General features: G+C 33.9%; 1 protein-coding gene and 1 pseudogene across 1 annotated transcript in view; one reads left to right on the plus strand and one right to left on the minus strand.

Annotated features, from left to right (window-relative positions):
• The window catches only part of LOC145261966 (uncharacterized), a 620,004-nt gene extending 605,004 nt beyond the window's left edge, over positions 1-15,000 (plus strand). The window contains exons 36-37 of the mRNA XM_080119795.1: positions 6,100-6,297; positions 14,564-15,000. Coding sequence (XP_079975921.1) covers positions 6,100-6,297; positions 14,564-14,571 — 206 coding nt within the window. The 3' untranslated portion in view covers positions 14,572-15,000. The remainder of the gene's footprint in view (positions 1-6,099; positions 6,298-14,563) is intronic.
• A 12,098-nt stretch (positions 15,001-27,098) lies between these two features.
• Positions 27,099-27,216, minus strand: LOC145263691 (5S ribosomal RNA; annotated as a pseudogene).
• Positions 27,217-27,500: the final 284 nt, after the last annotated feature.

Raw genomic sequence — 27,500 nt, forward strand, 5'->3', positions numbered from 1 at the left:
TAAACAGCTAGCATTTCTCAAATAAATATGTAACAGTTTACATTTCTCAAATAAATATTAAACAGCTTGCATTTCTCAAATAAATATTAAACAGCTTGCATTTCTCAAATAAATATTAAACAGCTTGCATTTCTCAAATAAATATTAAACAGCTTGCATTTCTCAAATAAATATTAAACAGCTTGCATTTCTCAAATAAATATTAAACAACTTGCATTTCTCAAATAAATATTAAACAGCTTGCATTTCTGAAATAAATATTAAACAGCTTGCATTTATTAAATAAATATTAAACAGCTTGCATTTCTCAAATAAATGTTAAACAGTTTGCATTTCTCAAATAAATATGTAACAGCTTGCATTTCTCAAATAAATATTAAACAGCTTGCATTTCTGAAATAAATATTAAACAGCTTGCATTTATTAAATAAATATTAAACAGCTTGCATTTCTCAAATAAATATTAAACAGCTTGCATTTCTCAAATAAATATTAAACAGTTTGCATTTCTCAAATAAATATTAAACAGCTTGCATTTCTCAAATAAATATTAAACAGCTTGCATTTCTCAAATAAATACGCCTTGGAAAGAAATCTTTATGTTTATTTTTCATTTTTATCACGGTTCACGGTGGTAAATGACAGAATAAGTCATGTTTTTTTTTCTTATTCAACATGATCCTCGAATTCTAGGCCATACCCAATGCCTTATTAAGCATCTCTTCCCAATGTCGGGTCATAAACATAAACACAACTGAATGACATAAATAAGGAGAAGCAGGGCAAGCATGTTAAAGGTTGTGTGCATAGACATTTGTATTTCTATGCACACAACCTTTTGAGGGAAATTATGCAATTATTTACTAGAAGTAAGTCTTTGTGTGTGTTCTTTTCTTCTTTGTTTTTGTTTCTGCCAAGGATTTGGCAGGTTTCCAAGCAAAGGGTTAAACTAAAAATCAATACTTGAGTTGCATCTAGAAAACGATGAATGTGAAATTGCTCCTATTCTCAACATAACACAAAACAAAGATGAAGGTGAAAGTATTGGTTAAAATGGAAATTCTAATATTTATAATAAATATGCAAATGGCAATATGATAATATTTGGAAGCCATTTTTATTGCATTGTTACAAAGCAAATAGGTTCAAAGTAATTTTGAAAATCATCTTTATTAATATTATATGTCTGACCTGTTATCTGTTAACTACTACTGAACTGATGAATGCGAAATGTTGTAGGACTGATTGTCTTAAGGCTATAATAAATGTGTGTGTGTGTGGAGGCAAAGATAGTTGAACAGCGTTTTGTTTTACGAGATATGGATATAGATATGAATAGCCCCTTAACTCTTCACAATCGTGGGAACGCTGCATAAAAATAATGCAGCACCCCCACGAGTCTGTCTTGGGCACTCATCTCGCTCCAGGCTTCAGAACACATACAGCACCCATGATCTTATCAAATAATCACCCATGATGGCACTAGTCAGGTTCAACATCGCTTTACTTCCGTGATTTAAGGGGAACCAGTGTGTCAACATGATTATGCATTTCATTAGTCAGATAGTCCGTGTAGTTTAAATGGAAAAATGTTTATTTTCAATCTTCATATTTTGATCCTGTTCATTATGTTTTTCTTTCTTTTTTTTTTAAACCAAGTCTTCTTCAAACAGTCAATTAGTACTAAATGAAACATATGTGTGCTATTCAAAGTGGTCATGCCAGGTTTGAATGACCGTGAATCTCGTTTAGTGATTTATTTATTGATATAGTTAGGAAATTTCTTCCTAGCTATGGTCAAAATAAGAATTATGGTATATCCGCATTGTGTTTTGTCATTAAATAACTCAAAAAGGGTTGATCAGCTATGAATTACACTTTACCCTTAATGAAATATTTAAAGTTAATCATTTGCAATGGAGGAGGAAGATGAGGAGGAGAATCTTCAACATCATCATTGGTTTAATGTAACTTTTAAACTAGCCATTTGGTGTTGAATATTGAGTTGGGGCGATGCCAGTAAACTCAGAAGTGTATGTGTGCGCGCGCTCGCGCTCGCACACACACACACACACACACACACACACACACACACACACACACACACACACACCAGAATGTTTTTTATTTAATCTACATTCTTGTGTTCTAAAAAAAAATGATCTGAATTGTAATTATCACCAAAAAACAAAGGTCAGGAAGTTAGAATTGCGTAATGCAAAATAAAGAATAATTAAATATGTTAAATATTTACATTTCAGGAAGGTCAATTTATGTCTTTATAAGACACAGTTAACATAAACAAAAGCAGAGCTAAAGAGAATAGAGCCGAGACGTCCAATGTGAGTGACAAGTTCTGCCGTCGTTTGCCATTAGAAAATCTCATAGCCACACACACTCTTATCGCTAAACGAAGTCCATTTGTCTCTCTTGACCTATATTGAATTGTAAATAAACTTGTACATTGACAAAATTCGTCTGCATTGATTTTGAGAACAACAACAAAAGAATTATCAAGTGTATCAAGCATTTGAAAAGTTCAAACTAGAAAATTATATATACAATATAATGATCCGCAACATCAGATCATTATTTAAACTACGTGGGACAAATCTTTTTTTGGAGGTCATTTCCTTAGTTGAGGCAAGAGTTTTTGAGTCAGATTCCTTTTCTAATCCATACCCAGTAAGGTGATTGGAACCAGTGCTTTTTAGCAAGACACCATATCTAGGTGATTGCCAATTAAAACTAAAGATCTGCCATTAAACATTGTGTTTAATTGATGAAATATAATAAATGGATCAACCGTATTTGAAGGTGACCCAAAGGCCCACTTTTCATGGATGAATACATCCATGAAAAGAGGGCACCACATTTTTCTCTAGATTGCTCCATTTGCCCTACAGCCTCACTTAAGTGTTTAGCAAGGAGACATCAACTACCATCTTATGAGTTTGTGGTATGACTTGGCAAGGATCGAACCTTGGTCTTCTGATCCATTAGTGATTACTATGCCAAACAGCGACAAACTAAAAATGTAAATATATTTTTCAAAACATAAAAAGGAGGACTTATCTTAAGTCTTCATTGCTGACCCCAGGAGCAGTTATTGTCTGATGATGACCTGGTAATGCATTATTGGTGATTGTATGCCCCAAAGTATTAATTAAATAATTTAGTGTTTAATGTACTCTTTTTTTTATTTTAATAAAAAAATATTTTCCAAGTCACAAGTGCTAGAGAAATATTATGACAAATGGCGATAGTTTGAAACTTTGATGTCCGAGGTCACCACCCTGTCATTCCTCCCCAATTGCATGCCACAGCCTAATTAGTCTTACATTATGACTAAATTATCTGATGCTTAGCAGGAGACAAAAGTACGATTATAATCGGAAGATTTATAGCGGAATAGTCTTTAATTCAATCTTAACACACTAAGTATATCACAAAACAATCAATGAATTTCCTTTTTTTTATTTACTTCTCTAGTTTATGGTTAATCAATTCAATTTAGTATACCTTATCCAGAATGAGAGTCAACCCATACGCCATGTAATTGCTAAGCAGTAGCCTCATGCTCGAAACTGTAACTGTGATTCGATTTCATTTTCTAAGCTTCTTGGAATCAATAGTCATGCATCAGACATGGAGGGGAGAGGTCGTCACACTTGTAACTATATTACAAGTGTGAGCTCTCCCTTTCCCCGTTCTTATTCTCCTTGCACCCATCCCTTCCCAAGTACCTGCTTGCTTTGATAATATCGCCAGACAATCTTTGTTGTGGCTCTAAGCGACAACGAGCCAATAGATGTGTCTGTTTGTCATTTTCCTGTTATAACTATTTGCTGCAAATATAAGTAAGAAAGTATGAATTGAATTTCTGTTGAAGCATATTCTGAATATATACAGTACACCTATTTTTGGACAACAATAGTTAAGCAAGAATGACTTTGGTCAATATTAACTGAGTGATCATTAAGTGATATTATTTTTAATTTTGGAGAAAGAACACGTTGGCGTGTGTTGTATGAAATAGATTGTGTTTTCCATGATACAAGCGTTATAATCGTGACACTCTGCACTGATAAGAATGGAAAACTGGTGTCTATAGGTATTTAAAAATTATTATAGTAATAATTATATATGGTCAATATATAATTATATATGTTTTTGTGTATCTATTACCAATATAAATTTAACTTAAACGAAACAAAAGCACATCGCATATCCATATTACTACTAACATATACATATATATTTCAATAGTATAATATGTATATATTGAAGCGATATATAATAAAAGTCATCAAATTTTATTTAATTCATTCATTATTTTCAATCCTTCAATAATATTCTTGCATATGAATGCACCAATCAATTAACCCTTATTATTGAGTGGCTTTTAGCCTTGCTTAGTATAATATATATACGTATTATATTATTGAAATGAATATTTTCCCGATTTGTGAATGAAATGTGAATGAAAATGAAAAAGCTAAGTTTCAAGAAATTAGAGAAAGCAAATTTTGTAAATTAGGATTTATATTTTGGAATTTTTAAGGTGGGGATTGGTTATTTGTATTATTTATATTTATTTTTTACTAAAGATTCCATCACTAAGCAAGGCTAAAAGCCACTCAAGGCTAAGGATTAATTGTTTGACAGATGAATGGTAAAAAATATTATTGAAGGATTGAAAATAATGAATGAGTTAAATAAAATTTGATGACTTAGGTCCGAAGCCTATCGTATAATATACTTTCATTATATACCGTTTCAATAAGAACAGAAACGGATTTTAATGCTTTTCTCCAAAACAGTTACAGCTTTATCTAAATATACATGTTTCGTACTTTACTGATATTTTTGATATATAGTTCTCTACATATATGTTTTATTCTTTTTATATCAGTACGGGCACTCATCAGCGTAAAATATGCATAAAAACAAAACAAAACAAAAGTTACATCGACCCTCTTGCCGATTGCTCCATTTATAGCTCTAGTATTGTACTGTTGAGCTATATAAAAGAACTTTGTGTTATTAAATAATACAATATATATTAAATAATACAATATACAATATATATATTACCACTATCTTGGCTAGTGAAGTGTACAAGACGACTAGAAACAAATGCCGAGATAAGCAGAGAGCATATACAACACCTAGAATTCCCAAATGACCACTCATCTGGTACTAACCAGGTCCGCCGTTGCTTAACTTCAGTGATCTGATGAGAATCGGTGTGTCAACGCGATTATGCCATATTAATTAATTATCACTATAATAATTTTTAAATACCTACAGACACTAGTGTTTCATCCTTTCGAGAATCATCAGTGCATGGTGTCCCGATTACAACGCTTATATCATGGAAAACACAACTATTTCATACAACGCGCGCCAATTAATTCCCAAGAATTAAAAAATATCCTCGTTGACGAAAAACATGCAAACTTTTACTAGTAAATTCCTTTCGTTTTAACATCATGAAGAAGACATATCATGTCGAAATATTGATTTTAAACAAATAAATGTCTCATTTTAAAATTTAAACATTGCTTATATAACAGAGAACACAACCTAACGTTCTACTGTATGGTGGCCCCAGGATACGTTTTTTTTCAGATTACAATATGGAATACAATGATTTTTCCGGTCCCTGTGTAGTTGCACCAACTTACGGTGTTATTTATGTTATCTGATTATATATATATATATATATATATATATATATATATATACTGTACTGTATTTTGATACTAATTTTTATGCCGTATCCCGGGGTTCTACGGTATATAATAAGTGCTATAGAGAGAGAGTTTCAAATCCATGCGTAGATAGCCACACTTCATCTTATCACATTAAGGAACGAAACAAAATCATATCACATATCCATGCAGATGATGTATTTGTTATTCTCTAATATGCTGAGGCACTCGAAAATACAAAAGAAAAAACAGGATAACAGTGTAGCACATCTCTTCCCAGAATCAGTGCGTATCATCTGTCCACAATGCACATTGATTTTTGTATCTATTTCTTATTCTACTTACCAATATTGATTGTTACAATATTTCAATACCATTTCAGCTGCAATTTGTCCTAAGCTCGAGAGAGCCGCCAACAACCAACTTTATTGCAAATATAATTTGGATCAGGTTCAAATTTGCAAGGCCATTTGCAACGAAGGTTATGTGTTTCCTGACGAGACCTCAACTATAATCTTCATCTGTGACCCCATAACAAAGACATGGAAACCGCCACACATCAAGCTTATGGCTTGTATAAGTAAGTCTATTTATAATCCTTTTTTGTGTTCTTTTCACTAATCACAGAAAACAGCAAAGAAATGAGTCTCTACTTGTGGGGATACCCGGCGTTGCCAAAGTGTGTGGAAGGGGGGGGAATATTAAAAGGTGTTAAAACAAAAAGTGATATAATAGCGAGATTCTCCGGCGTTGCTTGGGTCGAGTAAGGAATCCTGAGGTGGGGGGGATTAAAAAAAAAATAAATTGGTAGTAGTGGAGGCAATTTGGGTGGAGATAGAGAAAAAAAAGTGGTAGTAGGCAGGCAGGCTCGAACCCGTAATTCATTACCTTTAATACCGGAATGGCTCCAGCAGAAAATTATTTCTTTTTTACTGTTTAGTTCAGTTAATTTTTGGAGTAATTTTGCGATTAGGGGGTTGTCCATCTTTTTATTTTTAATCACTTTAAGAGTAGATTGGGAGTCTGAAAGGATTATAAATTTGTTTTTTTTTGTTTATTGGAGGCGAGTTTGAGAGCTAGGATTAGAGCATGTATTTCAGCACTGAGGATTGAGGTTTCTTTTGGGAGGTTTGATTGTTTTTTGATTGATTTATTGAGTATTGCTGCACTGGCTGTTGCGTTATTTTGTTTAGACCCATCTGTATAGGTGTGTGTGGTCTGGATACTTTTCTTTGATTTTATCGAGATCATCATGATAGGTTATTGGATGAGTATGTTTCTTTTCATATTTACTTAAACTTAGGTCGATGTTAGGGGATACGATTTTCCAGGGAGGGGTTTTGAGTAGGACAGTTTCATGAATTTTAGTTATGGGTAGACTTGCTTCTTTGGAAATCGATTTTATTATAAGTCCAAAGGTTTTGATTGCATTTTCTTTTTGGTCGAAAAGGTGTTTACGGTTTGGGTTTAAGGTGCTATTGTGTGCTGGGTTTGTGGGGTTGGCTGTAAGTTTTATGCAGTATTTAAGACCAAGGTTTTGATTTCTGAGCATTGGAGGAGTTTCATGTGCTTCTGCATACAGGCTTTCTACAGGGGAGGCTGGAAATGCTCCTAGTGCTAGTCTTAGTCCGGAGTGGCATATTGTGTTGAGGGTTTTTTGATATGACTTTCTGGTGGATTGATATATGAAGCTACCATAATCTATTTTTTATTTAATTAATGCTCTATATAGTTTGAGTAGTGTGTTCTTGTCAGCTCCCCAATATGTATGGGCGATGATTCGTGGGAGTTGTAATGCTTTATTACATTTGGTTTTGATGTGATTGATGTGTGGAATGAAATTTAGTTTTTTGTTAAAAATGATTCCCAGGTGCTTGTGTTCATTTACAGATGGAATTTTTTCGCTTTCAATCTGTAAGGTTGGGTCAGGGTGGAGTTTGCGTTGGTTTGGATGCATTTTGTTTTAGTTGGGATTAATTTGAAACCATTTTTAGTTGCCAATTTATTAATTTTATTTATGTTATGTTGTAGTTTTCTTTCAATAGTGTGAGTGTATTTAGATCTGTAGCTGATTGATCAGTCATCTACATATAAGGAGCTATGTATATCAGGAGAGAGTTCTTTTATAATGTTATTGATTTTTATGTTAAAGATAGTTGTTGATAATATGCTGCCTTGGGGCACTCCTTCTTCTTGATTTTGTGGGCCTGATAAAGTTAAGTCTATGCGAACTTGGAAAGATCTGTCTGTTAGGAAGTTTTTTATGAATTCAGGTAATGTGCCTCTTAGTCTGATGTTGTGGAGATCTTTTATGATACCATGTTTCCTGGTAGTTTCATATGCTTTCTCAAGATTGAAAAAACCCCAGATGTTACGTGTTCCTTATTGATAAAGCTTCTCTGATATAATTTTTGAGGTTAGTGATGTGGTCTATACATCCTCGATTTTTTTGGTATCCACACTTGATTTCAGAAATTATTTTGTTGTCATCTAGATACCATATAAGACGGTAGTTAATCATTCTTTGGAACGTTTTGCATAGGCAGCTTGTGAAAGCTATTAGTCTGTAGTTTTCCCATATTTTATTATAAATTTTGAGAAGGAATTTTAAGGATTCTGGTGGAATTTCTTTAAGGAAGCTGTAGTGCACTTCATCTGGTACTACAGCTGAGTTATAGGATTTTTCTATGGCGGTTTTGTGTAATGTGACATTGAGTGAGAAGATTTCATTGTAAGGCTCTTGGTTTTTGGAGTTTATTTTATACTTTTCTTCATGTTTCTTAAGTATTTGGAATTGTCTATTGTAGTGTTTTGATGATGAGTTTCCGGCAAAGGTTTTAGCTAGTGTGTTAGCAATATCTTTTTTATCAGTTATTTTCTGTTTATTTGTGAGAAGGTGTTTGATTGGATTCGGATTATATTTTCCAGTTATTTTCCTAATCATTTCCCAGAGGATTTTGGGTTTTGTGGTGATGTTGATTTTGTTGACAAATTGTTGCCAGCATTCTTTAATTGTTTTTTTGAGTTTTAGCTTTTTGATGTTTGTATTCTATTAAGTTGTTCGTTTGTTTTTAAATCTTCTTAAAGCTGCCTTTCTCTGTCTAATGGCCGTTTTACATTCTGGATTGAACCATGGTTTGTTTTTTTTTTCTAGGAGGAGAATTTTTGGGTATGCATTCTTTGGCTATTGTTATGAGTACTTCTATTGTTTGGATTTGATGTTCTGTTAATTTTAGTGAACAAAGTTCTTTAAATTCGGCCCAGTTGGCTTTGTTTGTGTTCCACCTGGGCATATGGTTTTGGATGGAGTTACTGTAATTGATTATAATAGGGAAGTGATCACTTCCACAGGGTTCTTCCTAAGTGCTCCATGTATAATCCAAGAAACTTGATGGATCACACATGGTAAGATCAATGGCACTAGTTGATCCGTTTGTTGTATTTAAGTATATGGGATTTTTTGGATTGAGAAGGCATAAGTTATTTTTGTTAATTAATTGTTCAATTTTGTTTCATTTTGAGTTTGTGACTTCGCATCCCCATAACGTACTGTGGCAGCTAAAGTCTCCTAGAAGAATGAATGGTGAAGGTAGTTGTTTTATTAAATTTTCTAGTTCATTTTCATTTATTGGTTCATGAGGAGGTATATTGAGCAGATTGTGATTGTTTTGTGTAATGTGACTTGAGTTGTAATTGCTTGGAGATGTGTTTTGACAGAGAAATGGCTTTGAAGCATGTTATTCCTTACAAGAATTGAGGTGCCTCCATTAGCACAAAGGCCTGTGTTATGGAAATAGTTGTATTGTTCATAGTTTGGTGTTTTGAAATGGTTATTGTTTTGTAGGAAGGTTTCTTGTAAGCAAACAATGACTGGGTTGAAGAATGAGATAAGTATAAGAAGTTCATTATAGTTAGATCTTATTCCACGACTTGGATAATTCCATTGGATAATTTGTTGTGTTTTATTTCTATCCATGAGGCTGTTCAGTTTTCCTCTATTTCCATCTCTTTAGAAGTAGAGGGTTTATCTTTTGTTGGAGTTTGTGTCTTTGGTGAAGTGTTTTGCTGAGCTTTTTCTTTTTTTTGTTTGGATCTGGACGTCGATCTGGATCTTGCTTGAGATGTTGCTGTTTTGGCTTCTTGTTCATTTTTTCCCTCTTAATTATTTGTGTTTGGTTTCTTTTTTTTTTTTTTATCTAGGATGTTTTCCGTTGCCATTTTTTCTAGAATTTGGAATCTATTTTGAGTGCTATTGTTTGGTTTTCTTTTCTTGAACATTCTTTATTTGCTGTTTTATCATTGCTTATGTTTTTATTAATTTCTGGTAGTTTTTTTGTTGGTTTCTGGGATAATTTTTTTAATGGTTCTGTTGTAGATGGAATATTATTTTCTTTGTTTGGATTTGTTATTTCTATTTTGTTTCCCAGATTTGAGTATTTTTCTTTTAGGCTATTTTGAAATTCTGGCCATTCTTTAATATTTAACGTAATCAGTTTGTTTATCAGCTCCCTATATTGATCATGTATTTCATTATGTTGGCATGGTTTTTTTTTGTTGTCTCAGCATATGTGTTGTCTTTCATGTACGTCTCAACTATTTTTCTGGCTTCTGGAAAGGTTGTGTTTTTTTTTTGTACTTTACTTCTATAATTTCTCTTTCTTTTTTATATGTTTTGCATATTTTAGAGAAGACCGGGTGATCTTCTTTGCAGTTAGCGCATTTCACCTAATTTATGCATTTTACTTCAGTGTGGTCAGGCTCTTTGTTGCCGCATTTTCCACATATTTTTATTCCTTTACAGGCTTCTTTATGATGTCCATATTTTTGGCAATGGAAACATCTTAATGGAGCTGGGATATATTGGTCTACTTTTACATTTAAGTAGCCAATTTTCATTTTCTTAGGTATTGTTTGTTTGTTGAACGTTAATATGTATTTGTTGGTGGTTATTATTTTATTATTTCTTTTTATGTTTATGCGGATGTGCTTGATTACTCCTTGTTTTTCTAATTTGGTTTTTATGTCTTCTTCAGTTGCTAGCGATAGTTCATAACTTCGAATTACTCCTTTCGAAGTGTTTAGTGTTTTATGGGGAAAGACTTTGCACTTGTACTCATGGAAGTTCTTCATTTTGAGTAGAGATTGAGCATCTCTAAGATTGGTTATCTCAACTAATAGATTTCCATCTTTTGTTTTTTTTTATCATTTTTGGTTTACTTTTTGTGGATAATGTCTTTTCTATTAGGAAAAGTGATAAATTTCCAATTTTTTTTATTTTCGATCAATTCAATAACCAAGAATCGTGGGAAGTTTCCTTCGTCTATAGTTGGAACGGTTTTTCTAGTTTTGAATTTTTGTTCTTCATCTGAGCTTGAGAGGTCAGAGTCAGAGGAATGGTTTCTTTTAAGGGTTTTGAGGGGGATGCATTTGTTTTTATCAGCCATGGATTTTGGGATTTATTTTTCACCAACCACGCTCTCTACTCACCTCACAGTCCAAAATTGGGGTATAGTAAAGGGGAAACCCATTCGCCTTGACCATGTCGGGGCTACATGGAGGATATACTCTTTTGGTAAGGAGTTCTCAAGCACTATATTTTCTGTTCAATATGTCCTCAAAAATACATTTGCTCAGATGGATTGTTGAGTTCTGGTCTTTCCAATTGATTGACCCTTGCCACCGCCTTCTAGCACTTACTTAGTTTGCCTATTTTTGTAGTGGGGGAAGAAAAATAATAATAAAAAAAGATGGGAGTGCCTTTAAGTTTCGTTCTTTGTTGTAGTAGTTGGTACTTTGGGTGTAAGTGCTAGGGCTTGGCATGACTGGCCGATTGGTCGGATCGGGCCTCTCCGACCGCCTGTCTAGCCAAAGTAAGGGACGAAGTAATGTGTTGCAGTGCCTAGACTTTTATGCACCCAGGTCTAGGTTAGCTCAATCACCAGGATCACGTCCTAAGGCATTACGGGTAGCAACCTACGGTTGACTGGTTGCCCCATTCAGGGATTTTTACTCTCTGCAGAGGGGCAGTCGGCTTATTCTAGTGCCCTACCAACAGGGGGAAAAAAGGGGGGGGACCGACGGAGTTGGTAAGTAGGGAAGGAAAAGGAAAGGAGAGGGGAAGGGGGTTGTTGTTTTTGTTTTTGCAGAACACAATTAAGTTTTACAAAAGAGAATAGAAAACAAAAACAGAAAATCGATGTAAGTGCATTTCGTCTCAGGAAGCCAATAGACAGCCTGATCTGGTAGCACCAGCAATGAGTTAGTAATTAACTTAAGAATCATAGGAGCCGCCACGCATGCACAGAAATGAACATTGCTTTTAAAGTTGAGCACTGTCTGTTGAAATAAAAACGTTGGTCATTTAGCCTACATGCGAGATCGTGACAGTTTAATCCCTCGATTACTTGTATAACGCTTATGCCGTCATAAATGTTTAATTTCACGTGAATATCGTTGTGGTTAACAGTCACCCTGTGGTTTGTCCCTGGAGATGGCTTCATTGTAAGTTTCGAAACCCATGACAAGCGTCAATCATAACTTCTGGCACTAGTGTTTCAGTAAGGATAAAACGCTAAGAACTAAAAATAATTATTTATAATTAGAATTATATGCGATATCTCCATTCAGTTTCAAAAGACAATGGACACCTCTGTAATGGTAGCTGAATGTGTAAGTATGTGACAAGGTTTGCACAATCACCAACCATACCTCTCCTGTGTCGGCATTGCCGAGTCCAGTGGCAAGGAGAGGCCCATGATTGACTGGAAACAATGCCGAGATAAGCAGAGAGCACATTACAGCACCTGGAATTCCGTAATGGTCACCCTTTTTTAGTACTGACCAGGCTAAATGTTGCGCCTGGTTAATTATAATTATTTACATCTATTTATATGGAATATATATATATATATATATATATATATATATATATATATATATATATATATATATATATATATAAAATCATGACAGATGCGTGGTAGGTTATCTATAGAAGATGATATGTTATGAACAAAAGAGTAAAGAAAAGTGAGAAATTGCTAGGAAAACAGGAAAATGGCTTTCTATAGATTAGCTGTTGGATTATGGTTACCTGCTGACCTTTTATAAAGCTTGTACTTGATTTCATAGTATTTTTGGTGACTTGCATTTTGTTTCAGTTTCAAAGAGATACAATGTAAAGAAAAACTAAAAAAGTGTCTGCAGATATTAAAACACATATACATATATATATATATATATATATATATATATATAAAAAAACACAATATATATAGTGCTTTTATATATATATATATATTATATATATAAACACAATATTGTGTTTATATATATATATATTATATATATAAACACAATATATATAGTGCGTTTATATATATATATATATATATATATATATATGTTTTTGCATAATAAGATTTATTTTCAAAACTAAAAGCAAACTTGACGAACCTCTTAATTTTGTGATGATTTAGTATGAACAAAACTTTGCTTCTGATGCTATTGATCTGGTTCATAAGAATAACAAAAACTTATTTTACATCATGGTTTGTTTGGGATGAATTTAAATCTTTCTTATGCACACATGTAAACAAATGAATGAACTTGCACAAATTGATATACTCTGATTATATATATATATATATATATATATATATATATATATATATATATATATATTCAATATTGCATACATTTGTGCTCTGTTTAATGGTTGGATCATAACACTGTAGAGTTGAAAACCTCTTTAGTGGTTTCGTCTTACCCTTTTAGAGGTGAACACTTTTTAAGTTAAGCGATGTTGAGCTTGGCAAGTATTAAAATGGGTGACTATCTGAGAATACCAAATACTGTATGTGCTTTACACTTATCTTGGCATTGTCTTTAGTCGCCCCGGAATCAAACAGTGCTGATTCAGGAGAGGTGTTATTATCTTTTGCGCAACCATTATTTCATAATTATATGTGCAGCTATGGTTACAGGAGGTATCCATTGTTTCTCAAGACTGAACGAAGAACATGAAGATAGACAACCCAAGTTTCTTCCTATAATAGATTACTTATGATACATACACTCATTATTTTTGTCATTATTCTTTTAAAAACCGTCTTCTGGCTGTTCTTGAAGCTACTCTAACATTTTTAGCCATTTTGTACAAGTTTGAAGCTTTTAGCCTGAGGTGTGGTTCTCTGCAGTCTACCCTCCCAGATTTTTTTATTGCATAATCACATTGGCACACCGGTTCCTTTTAGATTACTGAAGTTAAGTATTGTTTAGTCAATACTAAAATGGGAGACCATTTTGGATTACCAAGCGCTGAATGTGCACTCTGTTTAATCTTGGCATTGTTTCCTGTCGCCCTCATGAGAGGTGTAGTTGGAGATTGTGCAATCCTTGCTTCACAATTACATGCACAGGCACTCTTATAGGGGGTATTCATTTCATCTTGCGTGACAGAACTGAGGCCAGCTGCAACAGCAGCAGTTTACTGAGACATCCCCACCTGACAATAAGAACCAGATTGCGCGGTCATTTTTTTGAAGACCACAGTGCACTTCCCAGGTGTTTTTCCTTCGGCACTAAAGCCAATAAAGTCTAGGCCATTGTCGAAATGGGTTTGCCTTCTTCCTTTCAGAGGAAGTCCTTACCGGGAAATGTTGATAGGATACTAGGTATTTTTTGCATGCCAGAATCCTCTTCCTTTAGGGCACTGACTTTACAAATTTCTCTTTCTGACTCTTGTGTCGCATCATTCCGTCTTCTTATTTCTCACTTGACTCCTTGGGAAGTAAATAATTTCTTAACTCCCAAACCATAAAACAATAATTTTTGTTTTCTTCCAGAAATGTGAACTGGCCTTCTGAACAAGACAATAAACATGCTGCATGCTGGGAATTTGATCACGATGAACCGACATTACCTGCACTCGCATGAACTTCTCTTGCGATCATGAATGTCGCTGAAGATGGCATAAAATACGCAAACCAGTCGTGCCAGGAAAATCCCGGAACATGATAATAAAAAAGAAAACACAAAATGGTTTTGTTTACTTGAACTATTGCTTTTTCTATCACATTTATAACCGATCACTTATCTTTCTTATATATTTTATACATCAATATAACGTAATTTTCTAATGGTAAAACAATAACCTTCAATATTTTAGTGATGAAATATATCTTATAAATCAATTTATAATAGTTTATGCATGTTGAGATATCGTACTTCTTTTTTTTATGCCTATTGATATTCGACGCATTAAAAGAAATAACAAATTTCAGGTTTTGGTTGTTTTCTTTAAAAACCTTTTTTGTTTTTCTTTAATTTAGCGACAACAAACATTTTTGTATTTATTATTTGTATTATTAATCAATTTTTGTATTTATTATTTGTATTATTAATCAATTTTTGTATTTATTATTTGTATTATTAATCAATTAAAGTATGTGAAGCTTTATTTGTTGCTCTTTTCTAATTGGGTCGAGTAAGGAACCCTATATATATATATATATATATATATATATATATATATATATATATTCAATATTATGCTTTGTTTAGTGGCAGTTGATTTCATTGAATTTTTGGTAACTTGCATTTTGTTTCAGGTTCAAGAGACAACGGACACCTCTGTAAGGGTAGATGCGTGTGACAAGGGTTGCGCAATCACAACCATAACAAAAAGTGAATTAAAAAAAAAAGAGTAACATTACCATAAGTCGATAAGGTAGGAAGGTGGGAATCCATAAGGACGAATATAAGGTAGGAGGAAAACAGTAAGTAGAAATATAAATAAAATGAATACAGTCCATAATGTATAGAAAAACAGGAAAAAAAGTAGGAAGAGAGTTCTACACACTTGCACAGAAACTACTGGAAGTGGAAATCACTTCAGACAATCATGATGTTAATTGATCCAAGGAGCTAACTAGAATGAAAGATAACTATCACAAAGACAAGATACCTATTGTGGCCTTAGCTCTGAAAAGACCAAGACTATAGATAGGAGGAAAGCAGTCAGCAGGAAGACGTAGTTTTTGGAAAGAAGTCACTGGGATAGGAAGCTGTATTACAATGAGGCATCAAAACAGCGAATTGACTTATTTCAGTTCATTTGACTTATTGGTATAGACCAATAAATGAGCTGAAACAAGGATAGCGATTCTGGAGAACATATATAGAAAACATTGAGATTAGCAACATTACGTCTGCGAGAGAGAGAGGTTGCAGAGAAGAAACTACTATTTGTACTATGCGAATAAATGAATCTGTCTGTCTGTCTGTCTCTCTCTCTATATATATATCTATATATATATATATTAAATCCACATAAAATATGAAATATTTTTAATAATAATAATAATAGGTAAGATGGCGGCAGTGAGGAAGAACGAATAGCAAGCACAGCACATCAATTCATGACATCGATTGCAATGTTAGAAGGAACAATCTGAAAGCACGGGGAGGGGGAGGCTAGAATCAGGGATTACATAGGGTGGGGGAGGGGGAATTCAGCCGTGTGAGGCGAGAAGCAAAAAAAATTTGATGATCTGAGTGCCAATAGGTTTGATTGCTTGGATGTTTGTGACAGCCGCTTTAAGTGCAGGAGAAATGGGTGAGTGAGGGACGTACGTTGAATAATTTGATTAAATAAAATCGTCTGGTGATCGTTTTATTGAGTCTTGAATTTCTTCTGATATTGCTTGCTCCCGGATTAATAACCCATTTCTAATCCTAAAAGTTCCTACATTTGAGTCTCATCACCGGATCTTGTCATGGGCGACATTTCTACGAGGAGATAAATCAATCAGTGATTTTTCTGGTTAGAATAAGATCAAGGAAAGAAAGAAAAATAAGTTTATTTTACATAAAAATGCTTTCTTATGATGTAAATCAAGTTGTAATATCTACAGATTAACATTTCTATTGTTATTTCTAATTCTATTATTATTCTACACATTATTCATTGATAGCATTGGTTTCCCCGATATCTTTTTCACTAGAATTCTTTCTAGAAAAACATTGGTTTCTCACCAGAGGGAACGCGTGAAGGAGTTTCTGTAGAACAAGCTGGATTCGAACCTGGCACACCCAGGTTGTTAGTCGGTGTTGTTAACAACTTAGCCATCGTCGTCGTTTTTACTACAGTAGGAGTTTAACGTTATAGTTTTTATATTTTATGGCTGTCAGCGCCAATCAATTCATGACATCGCACAGGATTATATATATATATATATCTCTGGAGACACGAATACAGTAAGATACGGCTTTTTAAAAATACAACCATTCATTGTACCTAAGATACAGAGTGAGTCACAGGAAACGGATATTTTTTTAATGAAAAAAAAAAACAAAAAAAAAAACGGCGAATATTAATATTAAGCAGGTTTAAAGACTACCTTCCTCACTCCATATCTCTTACTCAAGAAGAGCAAGGAGCGTTCTAAAAACATCCGTTTCCCGTGACTCAACATGTACAACGATTTTTTTTTTAAAGATACAATTTCAAAAATTGTACAACGTCAGTGTTCTTTTGGCTACCGCAGTCGATATGAACGCTCATTTGGCACTCGAGTTTATGCAAACTTCTCTCCCAGTGTTCATTGTCATGTTTACAAATCTTGGGTATGCTAAACAAACAGTATGATTACTAGGATTGTGACAACAGAATATTCTTTTCATTCTTTTGACTCTCGGGTATATATCCGACAGTTAGACACACTTAATCAACTGAGAACCACACTTCCCTATCTTACGTTTTTATGGTTGTTTTTACTTTTCTAGTGGTGACTTCATTTTCCTATTGACCAGTTTTGTTTATTTATTCATTTTTTATTTCATTGATTTATTTTCTATTCATCGCTTTTTATCCGTTCATTTGTTTCTAGTTTTCAATTTTTTTTAGTCATTTGTTTATTTATATAGTTATAATTATAGTTATGGTCAAATTAATATATCATATATACATATATATCATGTCAGTTAGCTGAACAGATATATAGGCTTATTTATTTGATTTAATAAAGGTGATATACCAGTAGTTATATTTTCTCCTCTACCGCGCTGTTTGAGGTAATTATCGTGGCAAAGGTTTTTATATTTATAAATAAACTTAATTTCGATGGTTGTCATTCTTTCATTTGGGTTGTTTATCCTGTCTCTAATACTAGAATATGCGTATCTTTGATAGGTTTATATGCTTTGTTTTTCCTCAAAAGAGAAGCTTCAGGCCATACACATGCAAATAGGTGCATAATAGTATATATTTATCTATATTTGTGGTGAGTATTCCGTTCCTAGTTCTCTAGGAGTCTATGACTAGCATAGTTTTATCTATATTTGTGGAGTATTCTGTTCCTAGAGCTATCGTTTGGGGTCAATGTGGTTGGTTTCCTAATGTAGCGCTGCTTTATGATAATACTTCTTGTAGATATGCATCAACATTCCACTTACAAACGTGCCAGACTCATAGATTATTTTAGTTAATCGTTTTTAATTATTAAGTATACAAAGTGTACTCACCTTTATCCAATTGCTGGTAAATTGTGTTTCTGTTTGTTTTAGTTTAGTATTAAACAGTGACGCTTGAGATGGTGTAATTTAGCTAAGGTTTTTTTTTTTTTTTTTACATAGGCATCACCACTTATCAAGGCCGATAGGCCACTCAAGGATAAGGGTTAAAGAGTGTAGAGTAGTCAAAAGGACAATATAGTAATCGATAGTAATGGAAGTTCGGTAAATTTGTTAACTTAAGTGGAACGGCTCATCAGAAACTTGTTCACGTTGGACTTGAAGACAACCATATTATAGACAGCTGGAAAGCAGGAAAACGGAAGACAATTCCACAGGCGTGCGGTTCTAAGAAAGAAGCTTTGATCATGGAATCTATGTTTAGGTTTAGGCACAGATAAAGAGTGTGGAAAATTATTGATAATGTTTTCAGCTAGTCTAGTGTTTCTTGTGAAAGTTTGGCGAGGGGGGGACCATAGATTGAAGCTCAGTCGAACACTTTCCATGAAAATAACGATAAAGCAGAGACAAACTCGCAACATCTCTTCTGTGAGATAGAGGTTGCAGGGAAGAGAAAAGGACATCTCTCACCAGGCCACAAAGTCTATTTTGAACCCTATCAAGGCAGGACAAGTCTTTTCTAGCAGCTCCTTCCCAATGTGGCAACAGTATTCCATCCTTGGACGTATCTGGCTCTTATATAGATAGAATTGAATGCAATTGCATCAGCAGTGAGATATCTACTGGATCAATAGAAGGATCCGACCATTTTTCCAGCGGCCTTGGCAACAGATTTGATGTACGTATTCCATTTAAGATCAGAAGTAAAGGTCAAGCCCAGAAGCCTGTCAAAACTTGAGGCCTCCCCAAGACGAGAGCCATTCATTTTTTTTATTTATGTTAGCTTTTTCTTTGACGTTTTTCGGTGACTGCCGTTATAATTAGAGGTGTGTCGGTTTATAGTAAGTACAGTCATTAATTTGTGGTGCATGGGGACTACTCTGCATTCTTTCACCTCTTACCTTGGTTCATTTATTTATTAAGATATTGAGAATGAGTGGTTATGAATTGTGGTGATCGTTACGGGGGGGGTGCTATTTGATTTTGTCCACTTACTTAAAGCGTAACCACCAAAGTGTTTGCAGCGTATAGCTAATTCTACTTTTATATTTAATCATTTAAACCTAATAATCTTATGTTTTTTCGCTAAACATAGGTAACAAAGTGAAATTAATGAACTACATCCTAAATATTTTCCATTCGATTAAAGGTGTTTTGTTCGCCTCGATTAACTTCCAGTAGTGTAGAGTAAGGTGTCCATAACACATGCTTTGTTAGTGATTGACAGTGTCCATACAATCTGTTTTTAAAGATTTTTAATAATTTTATGTAGATGCTGCCTATGTAGAATTTTTTTTTTTTTTGGGGGGGGGGGTTCTACAGTACATATTCTAGCCTGGTATATCACCGAAGATGTAAGGTAATTATTGCTTAGTGGGCATTCGGTTGGTCTTTGGCAGTTATAGGTCTTTTTGTTATCACTATATTATTAGTGCTCGTAGCTGGATTATTTTTCTTTAATATATTATTATTGTACTTTTTTATGATTCTCTCTAGGTTTTCAGTACAGCTACAGCTAATATTTTTATAAAAAATTTCATAAGTTATTTTTTGTATTAAAGATTTTATGTAGTGCACTGCTAGAAGGGAAGTGTTTATTTATATGATGAAGGAACCTATTCCCAAGCTTTGTTTTTATCATCAGGTTGTTTTTCTACCCCGATTATTAGATCTAGTCGTATTTATGTAGCTTTTATTGTCAATTTAATGTCAGCCTTTTTGTATCTGCTGCTTTCTTAGTGCATTGTTATAAATATTCTTGTATCTATTGAATATCTCCTTATTCTACGTTCGATTGATATGTGCTTAATAACAGAGGGTGGATGGTTGGAGTGTGGGTGTGTATATGTTGAGTTTGCGTTTTCTTTAATGTATGGTTTTAGATAAATTAAAGGTGACGTCCAGAATGTTTACCTGTTTAATATTGCTAGTAATTTCTACTTTAAGGCCTATATTTTTCATAAACTCATGTATTTTCCTTCTAAGTCCTTCACATTTTATGATTGTGGCATCGTAACTATCATCAGGCCATCATCTCTGTAGAAGCCTACATCCTCGATTTTTATGTCATTATCTTAGGTGATATTAAGCAATATGAATAATCCAACTAGGTCTATGGTTTCTGTCGAGTCCAGGGAGCTCATGGCTAAATCAAAGAAGCCATTTCGGCTATCTTTTGTCCATTTCTCACCGTTGCTAATAAGTGCCGTAATGCGTATTTCTGATATGACTCTCCAGGACACAAATGAAGTTTTTGGCAAACTTGATTGTTTTCACAAAGAGCGCCTTCATGACCGACAGGTAGTAATCCATGATGTCGATTTGCACGAAAGTACATGTTTTCTTATTAGTAATATTGGTGAACCATTTGATCGAGTCCAGTGTATGGCCATACAATCTGCTAAGCATTCAATATATTTTCAATATATATATATATACACTATATATACTAACAACTGGCATATACGTAGAAAGTGTTTCCATGCAGAAATTCGAAAGCCAATCACCAGATCAGTTGGAATTTTGATCAGCAGTCAGGAATATTAAAAGGATCTTTTTAAAAATTAAATTAAGCCATGACAAGTTAGCCTGTGGTCCTTGAGGAGAATGTAATTCTCATAAATCAACTTTATTCAAGAGTAACATTAATGTTATGTCTTTTTGAATTTCGCAATCCTTTGAAAAACATCTTTGCAGACTAAGAGATAGAAAGCAATAGCTGTCTTTTAATTGCCTCTTAATTATACATAATTATGTTTTAGTAATTATATATAATTGCTAAAATAAATGTACACACACTGACATTTCATAATAAATATGTGTCGTTTTATAATACATATGTTTAAATATAATTATAAGTGAAAGCTAATATCTTACCGTTAGCAATTATTTCAAAGGTGTCAGTGACTTACAAGTTATTAAGAGAAAGAAAGTACGAGTCCATATCTATTAGTATTAAATCCAATTTACATCACAGTATAGTCAGGCATATATGATCGAATTTTATTTATTTATTATTTATTTATTTGAAATCCAGTGGGTAGAAGAAGACTGGAGCATTGTAATGTATTTTATATTTAGATAACTTCCAATAAAATGTATACACTCTTTAAATTATCTCAATTTGTTACATGAATACGCTATACCACGTTCCCAGGAAATGTTTAGCAATAAAGAATGGCACTTCTAGCAGGATGAAGCACTTCCCACTATCATCATGACGTAAGAGCATATCCTGATATTCACATGCGAAACAGATAGTTAAGAACGCAGAGGAAGTATCGAGTACTGTCCATGCTCACCGGATTTGAACCCCCGCCTCCATGGATGTTTCTCTTTTGGGGGGGGGGGGGCGAGGGATGGGGGGCATGTTAAACACACAGTTCACACCACAGAAAGAGCTACAATGAATGAGTTGATAGCAAACATTGAAAGAAGATGTGTTAACACACCAATTGAACTAATTAAGAACGTTTTCGATTCAATCAGTGAACGTTGTCAGCTGTTTATGGACCACAATTGCCAATAATTTGAGCACTTTCTATATTTATTCACAGTATTTTGATGTATGAAACTTTTCTAGGTAATATAAATGTTTATTTTATGGTTATTTAAAGAGTGTGTAGATTATATTGGGACACCCTGTATATCTCAATCTTTTATATGGCATTGGTTATCATTTTGAATGCTAAATGATTAAATCAATTCACACTCAGAAATTTTATTTCATTTTATTTTAATTTTTCTTCTGATTTTTTTTAAGGCTTTCATTTTTAATATATTACGTCTTTCGTTGCACACACACAACACACACACACACACACACACACACATGAGTGAATGAATCCTTTGACTAAACAACAGACAGAAACTGCTAGAAAGTCTGATATACATAAGTATATCAACAGGGGAAGAAGAAGAAGAAGAAGAAGAAGAAGAAGAAGAAGAAGAAGAAGAAGAAGAAGAAGAAGAAGAAGAAAAAGAAAAAGAAGAAAAAGAAGAAAAAGAAGAAAATGAAGAAGAAGAAAGGAGATGTACAAAGTCTGCAAAAACAAATTGCAAAAAAAAAAAAAAAAACTTAGAACACACACTGTGTTTTTTTTTTTTTAGAGGTTCGGACTTTAAATTGACAAGTCCATTTTCTTTAATTGCAGGTTATTTTATTTTCAGTGATTTTATTTTAAGCTTGGTTAAACAATATATATATATATATATATATATATATATATATATATATATATATATATATATATATATATATATACGTATATATATATATATACGTATATATATATATGTATGTATGTATTTATGTATATATTTATGTATGTATATATATGTGTATATATGTGTGTGTATATGTATGTATATATGAATATATATATATATGTGTATGTATATATATATTTTTTTATTACCGTTTTATCTCTTTTACATGTTTCTGTTACCGGATCGTATCAACGATCCGGTAACTACGTCAGACTTGAACAGAAGTGGTTATTATGATTTGAAAAGACAATATTTGAAGAAAACGATGAAAGAAAGGGAGGAAATCTCAATTTTGATCCATTTTAAGTCTTAATAATTAAATAAATAAATAAAAACATCGAACACGGCTGAAGTTGAGTATAAAAAGTTTAACCAGATAGATACGGATTTCGAGAAAGAGAGAGAGAGAGACAGAGAGAGATGTAGAGAGGAAGAGGGTAGGTGACGAGAGAAGATGGGAGACGTAATGTTGTCGTGATGTCATATGGAATTTGACACGTTAATGATTTACGCGGATTAGTGGGGGGGGGAGTGAAAATTACAACCAATTTAAAGAATTACCTATTAAAATGCATTTGCTGTAAAGGTCTTTAAGAAATAAAATTATTTAAATTAAATTAAAAAATAAAATAAAAATTGCTGGGCAAGGATTGAATAGGTATAAAATTATTAAATAAGCATGTAGGTAGATATAGGTAATAATAATAATAAGAATAATAAACATAGTAAAAATAGTAATAATGAAAGTAAACGAAATTGGGTAGATATACATATATACATACATACATACATGAATATATATATAAAAATAGAGATGACATATATATATATATATATATAAGTTAGTATAATTAACTGGGCGAGTTTAGTGTCAAAGGCAACACATATACACACATTGTACACAGAAGCAAACAAATATATATATGCGCATATAAACGCATACACACAGCTTATCTCCCTTACTTTTCTGTATGGCAACAGACCCACTCAGTGAACGCCTATAATTTGAGTCAGGGACGCCATCGAGATCCAAACAAGAGAGTAAACCATCTGCTCTTCATGGATGATCTTAAGCTGTATGCTAGCTCTGACATGGATCTGCAGCAACTTCAGCAGGTAGTACACACATGACATCGGAATGAAGTTTGGCCTGAATAAATGTGCCAAGTCTACACTCAGAGCTGGGAAGAAGTCCCACACAGAAAATATGCAGCTTAATGAAAACATCGACATCAGGGATCTAGAAGAGCACGAGCCTTATAAGTACCTTGGCATTGAGGAAAACGAGAACATACAGCATGCCAAGGTGAGGGAGAAGATTAGTAAAGAATATGTACGCCGGATGAGGAAAATATGCAAAACACAATAAAATTACTATCAACCAGCTTGCTATGCCAGTACTAACATACAGCTTTGGTATGATTGACTGGCCACAAAAATACATCAACCCGCTAGATATAAAACATGTAGCTACTAACGCTTCATAAAATAATATATAGAAATCAATGTCTACCAAGGCTGTATTTGCCCAGGGGAGAAGGAGGTCTGCGACTCTCAGAGATCAATCATCAACATAGGGCAACTATTGTGAGCACCGGTCAGTATCTGAAAGCTCCCAGAATCACACCCTTAAGGGTCATATGGAGAGCGTATACAAATATCAAGAGACAAGAGCCAGCAGAACAACATCAATCACCCAGCATTTTGGTCAGGGCTGTCTCTCAGATAAGGATGAAACACCAAACAAGTGTGCAAGAAAGAGCCGGCAGAAATACACTGAGACCATCCAAAGGATGAACCTTAAAGAATGGGACCAACTTCAGCGTGCAAAGTATTTTTTGAGGGAACTAAATATATGAAGCGTAGAACGACATTTTCTAAATTCGTACTGTTTCTCAGAAAGAAGATTAGCTTTTGCAAGGTGGTGAACTAGTATTTCATTGATTAGCGTTGCAAAGATTTTAGCGAAGAAGGGAAGGAGACTCATACGGTGATAATTGAGAGGGTCCGTCTTTTCGCCAAAATTCTTGAACACTGATACTACAGAAGCTATGAATACATAGACAAAGAAGGTTCCTTGGACTGACTCAAAAGGGGAGCCCTCCACAAGGATCAGGAAGGGGTCATAATGGCTGCTCAAGACCAGGGATTGATAAACAATGCATTCAAGAAGATGGCAGGGATCAGTAATGGCAATAAATGCAGGTTCTGCCATATAGAATTAGAAAGTGTTTGTCATCTGATATCAAGTTCCAAGGTTATTCTAGGGGACGGTTACTATACAGCGAGACATGATGGAGTATGTAAGTACCTCCACTGGACCATCTGTAACAAATTAAACATCCAATGTAGCAGCAAGTCCTGGAAATATCAACCTGAAAGAACAGTTGGAAATGACTTATATACCATACATTACGACCATGTAATCCCTACAGCCACCTACCATGAAAATGTTGCTATGAAACCTGACATAGTAATATGGAATAAGTCAGAGAGAGTTGCAACCTTGATTGAAGTGAGTGTTCCTAATGATGGCGATCTGAACAGAGCTGAAAGAGAGAAACAGACCAAATACCAAGGTCTCATGTATGATATGTAAGAAACTGGAATCTTAAGGGGATATCAATCCTACCAGTTATCATAGCTGCCACAGGGCTTATGAAGAAGAACCTGAAGTCCTACCTAACTAATATTCCTGGTGAACCAAGTGCAAAAGAGATCCAGACAATTGCACTTAAGGGAACGGCGAGGATTCTAAAAACAGCTCTCGATTGGTTTCAATAAAAAGCGGGGCAATGTGGGCAGCTGGTTTGGCTGCCCCATACTCAGCATTACAATCTTCAAAGAAAATTTTTAAAAAAAGTACAAACATATGCATACACATGCAGAAATATAAATACATATACACAAATCTAAAAAAGATATAAAAAAATATAGAAACATATATATATATATATATATATATATATATATATATACATATAAATATATGAAAAAAGGAAGGTAAGATAAAAATGGGATATATAAGTATAATTAGGCGAGTTTAGTGCCAAATATATCACATGTATCCATAAATATATATACTTATCGCCTTATCCAGTACATAGTATATTCGTTCAGAGATGATTGTTATATATATATATATATATATATATATATATATATATATATATATATATAAATATATGAAGCGTAGAACGACATTTTCTAAATTCGTACTGTTTCTCAGAAAGAAGATTAGCTTTTGCAAGGTGGTGAACTAGTATTTCATTGATTAGCGTTGCGAAGATTTTAGCGAAGAAGGGAAGGAGACTCATACGGTGATAATTGAGAGGGTCCGTCTTTTCGCCAAAATTCTTGAACACTGATACTACAGAAGCCATCTTCCAGCTATTAGGGAAGTAGGATTCAGCAAGTTGTAGAACTTGGAAAGTATGGGGGCTCATTGAGCTGTAAATTTCTTAATTAGTATAGCAGGGATGAGATCAGGCTCACACACCTTGGAGATGTCTAAGTTTCTTATGACATAGTGGACATGTGAAGGGATGATTTTCAAATCATCAATTGTAGCTTCTGCCCGCATAGGGAAATTTGGGAGGGAGTTGTTTGTTGGTTCTAAGGTGGAGTTGGAGGCAAATCGCCAAGCAAACAGTTCCGCCTTTTCAGCAATTTTCTAAGTTCCAAATCTCAGCGACGATTGATCAGAATTTAACAAATGAAGCCTCGTTGGAAATGTAATGACTTGAATTGTGTAGTGGGCTATGTGATATTTGTCGCTTGGCTCTGGATGATGGATGATCTCCTTAATTTAAGGGGATCATCCATCATCCAGAGCCTATTTTTGCCACTTTTTTACAGCCATCAAATTTTTCTAACATAGGCATTTGTTTTCCTCGTTTCTCATAGAAAAAGAAAAGGAAGATATACAAAGTCTTTCAATAGAAAGAAGTTAGAACTCTGCCATCATGGTGCACACCATAAATCGTAATTCCCCTGCATGAGACAATGGATACCTCTATTAGGATAGCTGTGCGTGTAATTGTGAGGCAAAGCTTGTAAAATCCCTAATGATGCCATATACGGAGAGCGCATACTACTGTATTACCTGAATTCCAGAATGGTCACCAATTTTATTTTATGCCTTTATAACTGTTTAATTTCACTTGAATATCGCTGTGGTTGACGGTGGCCCTATGGTTTGTTCCATGCTAACGGAGATTATTGCAGGTTTTGTATCCCATGACAAGCAGTAATCATAACTTCTTGCACTGGTGATTCCGTACGTATCTGTTTATGATTATAATTATATGCAATACCTCCGTTCAATCTCAAGAGACAATGGACACTCCTGTAAGGGTAGCTACACATGTAATTGTGAGGCAAGGGTTGCGCAATACTTCCAATCACCTCTATCCTAAATCAACATAGCTAGGGTTCAGTGGCAAGACTTACTGGACTGGAAACAAGATAAGCGGAGAGCACATACAGCACTTAGTATTCCCAAATGATTACCCATTTTAGTACTGACCAGGTTCAACATTGCTTATCTTTGGTGATCTAATGGGAACCAGTGTGTCAATGTGATTATACTGCATATAACATGGCACTGCGAACATAAAAACTCAACACCCAAGATGGAACATTGAATTAAAAAAAAGGAAATGCCGGATTAACTAATAAACGCTGAGTTAACTAATAAACACTCTTGAAATGCACAGACACCCATATTCAGTACAAACTGCTTCCACTCCTTGCTTTGTACATATAAAAAAAAATGGATGGCCTTTTTTTTTTTTTTTTTTTTTTTTCTATGATTGATTTTCTCCAAACATATCTAGGAATAGATATATTTTTTAAATATAGGCTTTATGAAAACTTAGC

Source organism: Euprymna scolopes, chromosome 3 (assembly GCF_053919585.1).
Source record: "Euprymna scolopes isolate OS-2025 chromosome 3, ASM5391958v1, whole genome shotgun sequence".
NCBI lineage: Eukaryota > Metazoa > Mollusca > Cephalopoda > Sepiida > Sepiolidae > Euprymna > Euprymna scolopes.